The sequence below is a fragment of the Dicentrarchus labrax genome, unplaced genomic scaffold (genome assembly GCF_905237075.1).
Source record: "Dicentrarchus labrax unplaced genomic scaffold, dlabrax2021, whole genome shotgun sequence".
Classification (NCBI taxonomy): domain Eukaryota; kingdom Metazoa; phylum Chordata; class Actinopteri; family Moronidae; genus Dicentrarchus; species Dicentrarchus labrax.
Window position 1 is genome coordinate 10,120,893 of NW_026136719.1, and position 12,019 is coordinate 10,132,911.

The 12,019-nt window shown below is 39.5% G+C and overlaps 1 protein-coding gene across 1 annotated transcript in view; it reads right to left on the reverse strand.

Moving 5' to 3' along the window:
* The window catches only part of map2k5 (mitogen-activated protein kinase kinase 5), a 54,662-nt gene that overhangs the window by 26,501 nt on the left and 16,142 nt on the right, over positions 1-12,019 (reverse strand). Inside the window, exons 9-17 of the mRNA XM_051379650.1 lie at positions 10,281-10,320; positions 10,076-10,144; positions 9,513-9,594; positions 8,517-8,578; positions 6,322-6,370; positions 6,138-6,211; positions 4,877-4,927; positions 4,709-4,780; positions 2,871-2,900 (exon numbers count right to left, since the gene is read on the reverse strand). Of these exons, the coding sequence (XP_051235610.1) occupies positions 2,871-2,900; positions 4,709-4,780; positions 4,877-4,927; positions 6,138-6,211; positions 6,322-6,370; positions 8,517-8,578; positions 9,513-9,594; positions 10,076-10,144; positions 10,281-10,320 (529 nt within the window). The remainder of the gene's footprint in view (positions 1-2,870; positions 2,901-4,708; positions 4,781-4,876; positions 4,928-6,137; positions 6,212-6,321; positions 6,371-8,516; positions 8,579-9,512; positions 9,595-10,075; positions 10,145-10,280; positions 10,321-12,019) is intronic.

Consider the following 12,019-nt stretch of genomic DNA (forward strand, 5'->3'; position numbering starts at 1 on the left):
TTCTCTTATCTCCTCCAAACTGACATCCTTTCATAACCAAAAGCTTCAATAGTGCCCAGCTTAGATTTATAAAGCAGTAAATTTAGATTTTCATCAACTGTTTGATTAGTGATAGAATAACCCAAATCCATGAATCATTCATCAGCTGCACAGAGAAGGAAAATACAAGGTTATGCTGACATTGTGCATTATTCAAAAATGTGTGAGTGATAATTAGCATGGTAACAAATTTTGACTGACAGAGTGAAGCTTTATGTACTTATGATTGAGAGGGAAGGGGCTATAAGATTTTTTATCTGTAAAGTAATCTAAAGCCTAAAAGGGAAGTTCACTACATGGAAATCAAATTATAACAGATTTATTAATGGAGGACATGTGACCGAGCAAATGTATAAAAGAGTTTGGAGGACATAGGGTGCTGAAAAAATTACAGCGATCATTGTTTACAACACACACACGGTGCATAGTAGTGCAATATTATTTCCTTTCATTTGAGAGGAAAAAACAAAGTAACAAATGGAAAGCGTCTAAGCTGTTTTTGATGGATGCAGTGATGTGTAATGGAAGCTCTTGAAAAATACACACAAAAAACTGACATGATATTTCATCCAGAAATTCATTCAAATTTAAGAAAATATGACAAAGAGAAACAAAAACAACCAAAGAGCAAACAAAAAGACAACAAATCAATCAGAAGCAATAGCGCTGGCGGCTGTATACACATCACATCGGGTCTGGTGTCTTCAAAGACTTTCAGAGCGAGCCGTGCAAAAACTCCATTAACTCCTGACAAAGGACGCAAATGAATCCCGACATGTGGTGAAGTGGAATTAAAGAGACCATCTCTAATCATGACAAACATGAGGTGATGATTCCACTGCTTGTGTATAGATACTCACACAATACACTGAATGAGAGATAATGCATCAACTACAGTAAACATCCACCAATGAAAGCAATTGGCAAGAGCACATGTAAGGGGTGAACTAAAGACCCCACACAATGCTGCAAATCACAAAAGCCTCAAAACCAGATTCAACTTTAATAACTTCCGTATCTTCCACTAGTCCTACAGTGGAAACTCAAATTCCACTGATTCTCTTCCAATCACTCCCGCGCTTTCATCTTCTCCAACTTCTCCCTCAGCCTGTACTAAAATGTTCTCTGTGAAATGTAGCAGGGGGTTTTGCACAGACAGCTGTGCCAGCGTCTGCAAAAATGACAGCTTAGGCCCGAGGACTTTGGCTGGCTGCGCCTGACGAGCTGGATCCGAGCGCTCTCGCCACACCGCTCTGCTACAGCCTGCAGGTGAACTGTCTGCAGTACCATATGGAGTTAGGGGAAAATTAACACTGAGCTGAAGAACACTGCGTGACAGTGGAGAGCCCAAACTATAAACTGAGAGGTGTCTCTAATATTTCGTCTATCCCATTTATATCACTGAAGGTAGTAAAAACTACTTTGCAAAAATAAACTAGCAATTAACATGATAAAAGAAGCATTAAATAAAGGAACAGCACTGTAAAAGCAGACACACCCTAAGCTGTAGTCATAAACACTCCACACAAGTAGACACACGGATTGATCATTGAGTGACATTTACATAACCTTAAACACACCTCTACATATATTTTTCATCATGGCTTATGATCTAGTAAGGGAATCGCTGTTTCATGACGGTAACAGATGGCTGTTTACCGTTGAAATACGCAACTAGGTGATGAATTAATTCTTGCAAAAACACGTGGATTTATCTCAGTACATAATAGATACTGTTAACAGGATAACATTTTCAAAAAGAGGTAACTTACATTAACATCCGCAATCCCTATGGCCTAAAATAAATCTCAGTTCATTTTAATGCACAGTTGTTGAGATTTTAAAAGTCTCATATGACATCCAACTCAAACGTTTAGTAAATTGGTTCCGTTTCCCACCAAGGATGGTTGCCATACTGAAAGGAAGCAGTCACTTAGGCAATCCCTGGGCAGACAGTGGTGTGGTTACATCACACTCTGCCTCTTTAATCAACCACAATGAAGTTTAATTTAACTGACAGAGCAGTCCAAGTGTTGCATACATTACACCCGCAGGAAAAATTACACGAAAAAACGGTCAAATGTGCTAAAACACTTTCAAGATGTTTTTCCTTTTCTCTTTTCCTTGTGTCCATGGCTGACAGTAGTTGTAGTCGCCATTAGATCAAATCTGCTCCTTTACATTTGGTGAAGGCGTGCGGCCAGGAGGTAACCTGAGGTAACCAGATTTAGATTGTTCTGCTAGGGATTAGTGAGATAAACCCATCTTAAAAGGGCTAATTAAGACTTGATGAGATTGGGAAGTCACTTCTGTGGTCGGCAATTACATTTGAGCAGGATTTAAACTTCTAAGTCTAATGGAGGGAAAAAAATGAACCCAAACAGTAGATTTAGACATTTAAAGGTATATATCAGCACTGAACAACTAATCTAGAAAGTAAAATAGATCACAGAATGTGGATATATTATTATTTTGAGGTTAACAGACATCTTTCAGGGACTTGAATCATGATTAGTGCCTCAAGACTAAAATGTATAAAAAGTTTTAAATCATTAGAAAACCCCATTATATAAATGCTTCACTGAGGAAAATGTTTAAAAGGTACTAAATGTACATAAAACAAACTATATGAAACTTATTAACGTTCCTGATTTGAAAAAAAATTGCAACTTGCAGCACAAATACTGCAGTTTAACCATTGAGGACACTGATACTTGCAACAGGAATTATAACAGCCAAAACCAGTTTAAACAAATCTACTAATGTGGATATTTTTAGGTGGAGATTGACTAAAAAAATACAAATAAATGTAAAAAGTGCAAAAAACGTACCTGTGGATAGGGGAACATGCCTAGCGCCAACTGTGTAGAAAACAAAGTAATAATACAATTTTAATAACAATAAGATGTTAGATTCTTCTTGAGACATTTGAAATTATTAAATATACTCTAAAAAGGTTGAGGCAATATTTGTGAGCACCCATTCAAACTAATGCAATCAAATCAAACAGTCCAGTGTGTAAGATAAAGGTAAAGGATCTATTGCCACAAATATAATATAATATTGATAGGTGGGTTTTAAATAGTGTATAATCACATGAAAATATCAAATAAATAACTGTTGAGTTTTCATTAGAATGATCTGTTTTTATCTACAGAGAGATCCTTTACAGCCATGTTTCTACAGCAGCCCAGAAGAGACAAACCAAACACTGGCTCTAGATAGGGCCTTTTCATTAGATTTGTGGCCACTATAATTTCTAATACATGCTTGGAAGGCAAGTGTTATTCAGTTGGTTGCAATCTGCATCTTCACCGCTAGATGCCACTAAATCATACACACTGCTGGTCCTGTAAGTAAATTCATATTGTAGGCTGTGTCTTATATTTCACCCACCTCCCTAACAGATACTGCAGGAGTGTGTAGATTATATATCACTGACAATATAATGCAGTCCATGATAGCAACACAAGAAACGATGGCCTTAAAGGGACCTCAAGGTTGAGTTACACTTCTGACACAAATGTAGAATTTCTTGTATGGCTGCTGGAATCCACTCATCACAATGCATCCACCCATGTATACATGCTTTTCAATTCCAAGTGTCTTCATGGCATGGAGTTCAAGTGTAGACGCAGAAGGGAACATACTGCTAAGGCTACTGAAGCGTGCAGAATTTGAGACTTTCTGTCTTTGAGGTAAGCTTAGTGCCCACCTGCTGATAACACTTCCTCATCAAACAACATCAGCTATTAGTTAATAACCCCCCTACGATTACCCCCTGCGGAGAACAAAATAGAGGGATAAAGAGAAGGAGGACACGATTGTGGGACAGTTCTATGTAATGTGTGTTATTTTGGTGTGTGTGTGGGGGGGGGGGGGGGCTGGGTGACAGCTCTCCCTGACATTTGGCAATTCACTTGGGGTGGGCATTTTTCATCTTGGTCAAGGGCAGCTTATTGGCAACTTTACGTTATTAAAACGTCAAAATGCTCACGGTCTTTCCTTGAACATAAATAGACCAACTAGTAGGCTAAAGATCAATCCAAATTGAGTGGGATGGAGCAAACCATTTAATTTAACTTAATGCACACATCCACAGCTAGAAATAAAGAGAACAGGGCCAGGGGGTCCACTGCTATAAAACTCTTTATCTCACAAAGATCATGTCAATAATTTTGACACGGCTCCTTCCCTGTGAACTCATCCATTATCGTTATAACTGTAATGATATTAAACATTATTGACAAACAAAGGCGAGGCAGAATCCCAAATCATTTGTTATACTACAGAGGGAGAGCCGTGGACAGAAACAGATGGAGAATCAATAACGTCAGTGGGAGGACAAGAGACCAGGGAAGTGTTATCCTGAAATTAAAATGTTATTTGAAAACGCAGGGTGTCAGTCAAGCACAATCAACGCTATTGGGTGAGACAAACAGATACTGATGCACACACACGGAAACACAAACAGATATGCATCTCTCAGACGATGAGCAACACTCAGTCTAAAGACATACAATGCAATCTATTCCATTTGAAGTGTATGATACCCAATTGCATACCTACAAAAAAGTGAAATGGACCACTTTTTCTCCATAAGTGTCTCACACTTCTCTCTGTGTACAAATAGTTATGAAGTCATGAAGCCATTTAAACATTGTTGTACCTCCATGAAAGAGATTCCCACACTCCACACATCTGCATGGATTCCATACTGTTCCCCTGATATCCTTTCCGGCTGTGCAGCAAAAACAAACAAAGTTACTCCTGTGCTAACTCATAGTGCATTTTTAAAATGATTTGACATGAGACTGAACTTCAAAGAATCACTCACCGCCATGTATGCGTTAGTTCCCACATAAGTTTTGGCTATAGAATTCACCAACTGCAAATTAAATTAAGAGTGAAACAGCAAATAATTATGGTGCATATCAACATAAATTCAGACTATTATCAACAGACCGTAAGAAGGTACCTAAACACGTATAAATAACCCTTTAGGAGTCATTACTTCATTGTCCTACATTAATGAATAAAAAAAGACACTAGCTGGACAGAACTTATATTATCTAAATCAATTGACATGCCAGGTTGATATTTTGGGCTGCTCTCAACCCTCACACAAGGGAGCAGGAGTAAGACAAGGATACATTAGTGAGTCTGCGTGTGTGGATACAATGGCACATGCCATCAATGACAGGACTGTGATAATGAGTGTCTGTTCCCTTATGGCTGTTTTTTTTTTTGAGGCATGCCCTACAGAGAGAGGGGGAGGGAGAGTGCGTATGTGTGACAGAGAGATAAACAGAAAAATAGAGTTAAAAAAACAGAGGACAAGTCAATGCTGCTAGTGTTACACATGCAGGGTGTAAAATTCACCTTGGAGCTTCCAAGGAAGTGGAGGTTAAAAATGAATGTGTGTGTGTGTGTGTGTGTGTGTGTGTGTGTGTGTGTGTGTGTGTGTGTGTGTGTGTGTGTGTGTGTGTGTGTGTGTGTGTGTGTGTGTGTGTGTGTGTGCGTGTTGAAAACAGAGGCAGAATCCTCAGGGTTGATGTTTTGGGGAACGCTGAAGGTCTGTCCCTGATGATTACATTACAAACACACACTGATACACACGCACACACACACACAAAATGACTAGGCCATTGTCCGCCACCCACGCTTTCCCCACATCTACTGAATACATATCAATGAGGCTTTGCCGTTGTGTGTGGGTCATAATTATAACAAGTGATTTTTTGGTGAGGCTGCAGAACAATGGAGGTGGGGGGGAAAGTTAATGTGAGAGGAAGACCCTTGGGATAGCGCTGATGTTTTGAGTTGAAAATGAATGCAGTGATTGACAGGCTGACCATATGCACACACGCACACGCACACGCACACGCGCACACACACACACACACACACACACACACACACACACACACACACACACACACACACACACACACACACACACACACACACACACACACACACACACACACACACACACTGTGGTGATGAGGCTACAGACAATTGTTTTTCTTCTTCTCTCTTCCATCCTTTCTCTCTCACTCTCTCTCTCTCACCCTCACACAAACAAATCAGTGTACCTGTGTGCTGACACCAAAGTCACAGAGCTTGACTTGTCCCCGGGTGTTCACCAGCATATTGGAAGGCTTGACATCTGCGGAGACAAACTGCTTGATACAACTGCAACATCAGCACTCTGTAGCTTGTCTTTATCAACTCTGCTCTTTTTTTAATAACACAGAGCCCATGCACTACCTTACTCACCTCTGTGAAGTATCTTCAGGCTCCACAGATATGTCAGGCCTTTCACTACCTAGAGACACCAATGAAAGAAAAACTATATTAATTTTGACATCATTCAAGGTTTAGGATATTTAATTTGGCTAATGTGAAGCGGTTACCTCCAGTTAAACTACACAAACTGTACTTATAGGTAGGGGAAATAAATAGTGACTCTGTTTAGATCTCACAACTTCATGGCACACTTCACTGAGGTGGTCTGTAAGGCCCTTAGAGACAAGTCGTGTAGGAAGGATTCATCTTGAAATACTCAAAGGTTTGGATACTGCTGTACTGTTGAGGTGCACACGTCTCTACTGTTGTATTCATGTTGCCCTTGGATTGGTAATCAGGAGTGGCACTGCCTGTTTCATAAATGAGGACCACAGGGGTAGTTATCCACTTTATTTTGTAACAGACTAGCGGACAATTGAGGCGTCTCAGAAATTTGGTACTCTGATGTGCTTTTTATATCTGGAACAAGGCTTAAAACTGTTGCCTCTGTAGATGGTGCTATGAGAGGACGGACAATAAAGGTTCAAACACTGTGGGCACGGCTTCCAATAGTGGCATGACTTGTCTGTACTTCTGTTCATGTCTTAGGGGTGTATCTCTCTACCATTTATGCATAATGTTGTGCTTTTGGCTTCCTGAATGTGATGCCCTCCAATTTTGAGATGATAATTAATATTAATAATCTCTACTAAGAATTCCTCTATTTCAGGCAGGTACTCCACTGCACACTCACTCAACCCAGGTGAGGGGGAGAACTTGCCTTCAGTAGAGAAATTCAACTATCTCTGAATCTTAATCACAGGGAAAATAATCCTAAAATTGAATGCAGTTTAGGTGTATCAGCTGCACTAGTGGAGACTTAGTATCAGACTGTGAAGTCAAGGGGAGAGCTGAATTACACATTAAAGTTCTCAATTTGTCAATCTTTGCTCCAGTCCTCAGGTATGGTCACAAGATTTGGGTAGTTACCTAAATAACAAAACTGTAGATAGGAGAAACCAAGAAAATGTTTCTTCACAGGATGATTCGTCTCTCTCTAAAGGGTCGAGTGAGGAGTTAAGCAAGCAGTTAGGGAGGCCATCAGTATTGAGATGTTTCTCCTTCACATTGAAAGAAATTCATTGACTTTGTAGTAAGGACGGCTCCTGGCAACCTCTCCTTGGAGGTGTTATGTGTACAACTGACTGGGAGGAGACACAAGGGTAAAAGACACACTGGAAGTAGTAATATATTTGTAAAGTGAGGAGGAGAGGCGTGTTTTTTTCACTTTTGTACAGCCATCGCAAATGCACTGTTGGTAGCACTCAAGAGATTACATCTGCATAGCCACACACGTACATTCTGTACAGCCATTTAATCATTATATTTTTGTTTAAGTATTACTCATTTCCCAGTGTGTAGCACTGCTTTGAGATGATTTTTTCATTTATGGGATGTGAGAGCTGGTTCTAGCCTCTAGGCTCCTGTCATCCATCTCTGATGTACGCCAGCCTCTGAGATAAATTAAGGAAGCACAAAAGCTCTCTGAAGTCCTGCTGCCTCAAAAGGTGGTGGTGTAAGTGCAACAACTGCAGTGTGCAGCTTCACTCACACCCTCTTGGGTGCTTTTCCTTCTGTGAGAATTAACAACTGTGACAGTGGAAAGGAGGGAAAGCTGTGAATTAGAATTAACACTGACTAAATAGCTGTCATTGTTTGATTACGGACAAAGTTAAAGGGGGGAGACAGAAAAGAGGTGGAAACAGAGGAAGGATAATGAGTGTGGAAATGAGACATGTATTTATCAACATCAAGGCCATTTCTATCAAATGCTAGTTTTAACTGAGAGTAGAAAGGGAGGGTGAAAGGGAAAGAGGGGAGGATAAGGGGAAAACAACACTGACTTGGTCCGTCACTTCACTAAATAGAAGCTAATTGAAAAATTCACACCTGTGGTTCTCTTTTCTTTTCTCTCATTAATAAAATGATTTTTCTCCTCGGACCTGTTCTATATCCGACAAACAAATAACAGGTCACACTGTGACTGCCAGCCACACATGGACAATCACACTCTAATAGATTACATATTTAAATGTTTCTAAAAACTCCAGCGCACACCTTTAAATTCAAATGCTTTTTTACTCAGTAATCAAACTACTAATGGGGAGTATTTCATGAAAACTTACTGCCACTGCGATCCTCCCCAGCACGTGCTCTGGAATTCTTTTGTACACGTCCAGAGAACCACCTGCAAACGACAAATTATTAATTCAGGCAGTGATATAGAATCACAAATGTTGTACAGTTTCTTATCTCTAGCTCTCCACCTTGTTTGGGACAACAAAAAAGTCAAATTCACAACCCACAATGGTTTGCAGCCAAAATTTGCCCTTGCCAAGAAATAACTGTTGGTCCTTCTACAAAATTTGAAAATTCACACAAAACAAATATTCAAATACATTTCATAGATAAGCACTCCTGAATGTCATAGCAGAACTCCCAACCCCAAAATGTATTTTTTAATAACAACACATGGACTTTTACAAAGAGTATAGCAGTCCACCGCACAAAGATTTAATATGGTTTAAATGCAGAGGACACATTCAATGTACATTTAAAAAAGTCAAGACCATCTAGACAATCATATTGAATATACTCACTCTTTTATAATTCCACTTCCTGACACATTCATTGATCTTTCATTATGCAGTCCAATTTTCACAACAATGTAATTTCTTGTTTGCAATAATCAAGTACACCTGGAAGTGACTGATCAAAGAAACAATTCATGAAGTAAAGAGTGCTGAAAGGTTAGACAGACTTTGCTGACAAGATGGCAAATGTGTGAAACCAGGGAATCACTGGATTAACACACACTTGGACAAACCCACACACCTAAAAACATAGACGGTCCCCCATCTCACACCAAAGAGACACACACACATACAAACACGCCTACAAATGCACTTAAGTCAAGATTTATCACACCCTTGTAGCTTTTAGCACACAGGCATGCTCAGCATCTCACAGTGGTAAGACGTTCTCTTGATCTACAGAAGTGTAAATGGATACGCAGTAGAGAGACGGGAGGACAGTTCCCTAAAGTCTCTTCTAAACAGCATGTGAATATCTGTGAAAAAAAAAATGTATGATCTACCGGCTCAAGCCACAGAGAAACTCACCGTCCATAAATTCTGTGCATATGGATATCCTGTTCTCTACAAAAAAGGCACTGAAGAAAGTGATGATGTAGGGTGAATCACACTGTAAACAAGAGAAGAGACAATGTGATCATTAAAAAGCATGCCAAAATATTTACCTGTGGTACAGAAAAATTTGTTTATACATCATCTTCATAATGAAGTTGAGAGAAAAATTATTATGTGATCAGGAATTTGAGTACCAAAGTGTTGTAGTGGCCCTGAATTGTACGCAAGTTTCTCATGATCACTCCTGCTTAAGTGATAGTGCTCAAAAGCATGATTCAGCAGCATCAATCAACTTTATTTGTCTGAAAAGAAACTTTAATTTTAATTCCACACACACTACATGTGTAGGTTGTGTGTGCGCATGTCCACGTATCACTAATCCTTGGCTTACATTGTAAGACAAGAGGTGACAAATGACACTTTGTTAGTAAGAGTCATGCTTTATTCACAATGTAGATCTGGTAGGGTCAACATTCAGTTGAGAAAAGAGAAATTGTTTTAGCAAAGAGGAACAGATGTAATCAGTCAACACTAACCTTGTAGAGGATTTCTAATTCTGACATGATCTGCTTCTGTAATTCCACTGTGATATCCAGGGGAATGACCTGTAATCAAACATGGGGGAAAAAACGTACTGCTTTTAATAAACACAAGAATAAACACGTTCTGTTCTGATGGGCCTGACTAGATCGAGGGTCACTTATTAAAGGAAACTATCAACAACACGGAAGGAGTTCTCACCTTGACAGCTAAAACCCGCTTGCCGAGAAGATGATAAGCTCTAGAGGGACAAAAGAGAAGAAGAAAGCTTTTACTTGAGTTTATTTAATGGCAACCTATGATTGGCGTTTTTATACAGTTCCATTACATCCTTTAAGACGTCACTGTTCCAATATGGTTAATACATTAGAGGACCAGTGTTTAGGATTTGGTGGCATCTAGCGGTGTGTTCGTATTATTATAACATATCATAACTAACTGTTTTGTTGGCGGACTACGTAGAAGAGGACCCACTCCCTCTGTAGATAAAAACAGCTCATTCTGAAGTAGCAAAAACACAACAATTCTTATTTTCAGGCGATTATACACAAATAAAAACATACCTATGAATATTATCTTCAATTAATGCCAATAGATTCTCCTAAATATTACACATTGGACCTTTAATATTGATCAAAGTGATCACAAATTCTTAATGTAATGTACTAATAATGTAGTACACACAGTGATAAAAGTTCAATGATGGGTAATGAAAGGACATCAATGACACATGGAATAAAAACAGACCTTCTGTGTTTCAGAGCAATAGCAGAGTGAGCACAACAAAATGCCTCTGTAATTTCTGGTAAAGGTCAGAGGTCACCACCCAAAACCAGATCCAGTCAGCCCTATCACTAGTTGTTCCAGACAGAGTTTTGAGTTGCAAGTAAAGCAGCAGTCACAGACCGGCCCCGTAATGATTTAATTATCAAACTCCTTAATGCCAAACATCGGCTTTAGTTACAGCCCTTGAAGGTTAGTTTACGGCACCAGTGACAATACCTCAAGACTTCTCAACATACAATCCTCAAGGACGAATACTGTCCAACAGCTGTCAGGTGATGGGGATGAGGCGGGGGCAGTGTACGTCACACAGGCTGGTTAGCTTGCAAGCAGGCTTAGTAAATGTGATACCTGGCTACTCACCTGTCAGTAGGCCTTCCAGAGAGAATGTGTATGGTGCAAGGTGTGATTAATGTGTCTTAGATTGGAGTATCACATTGCTCTTCAGCTAGACACCTCAAAACTGGCCCAGGCCTTTAATTAATGACACCTATTAGTGCCATGTCAGGTATTTACCCACAGTCAGAATAAACACTGGTCTCTAGGTGCAGCCATGCCATGTTGTATGTGAGTTGTAGTTTACACATCACTGATAATTGTCTCATCACTGTGGAGGTGAAAAACAAAACTACAGACTTTTTTGAGATTGTAAAAAGAAAAAAAAAACGGACATATACAATTGAAAGGGAATCGACTGTACTTATTTTTCTTAGTGTTGTAAGTGAGTTTGTTTGATCTGTCAACTTTTCTGGAACAGAACTCCTCGCACATAAGGCTGATGGCCTTGTTTCCATGTTGATGTGTCGGTCTTCCTTTAAGCTACAATCAATATCAGTTAAGCATGACTGCTGCCTCTTAATTAAGATGAAGATGTTAATTGAGGCAAGATCGCAGGGGTAGACATGTTAAATACTGACTGGGCAGGTTGTGCGCGTGTAAGACAGCCTGAAATGGGATTAAACAAAGTCTTCACCATGCTCAACTTGTAGTTCTCAATTATAAGTCTAGACATAGTGAAAGACATACCCCATCTATGGATGAATTTGACCACGACTTTTAACACATGAGAAGCACAGCTTTGTGTACGTGGGATACCATGTGCACAAATTTCTTGTTTGTGTGCATATCATTTTTGTATATGTACCTTTTGTATAGGT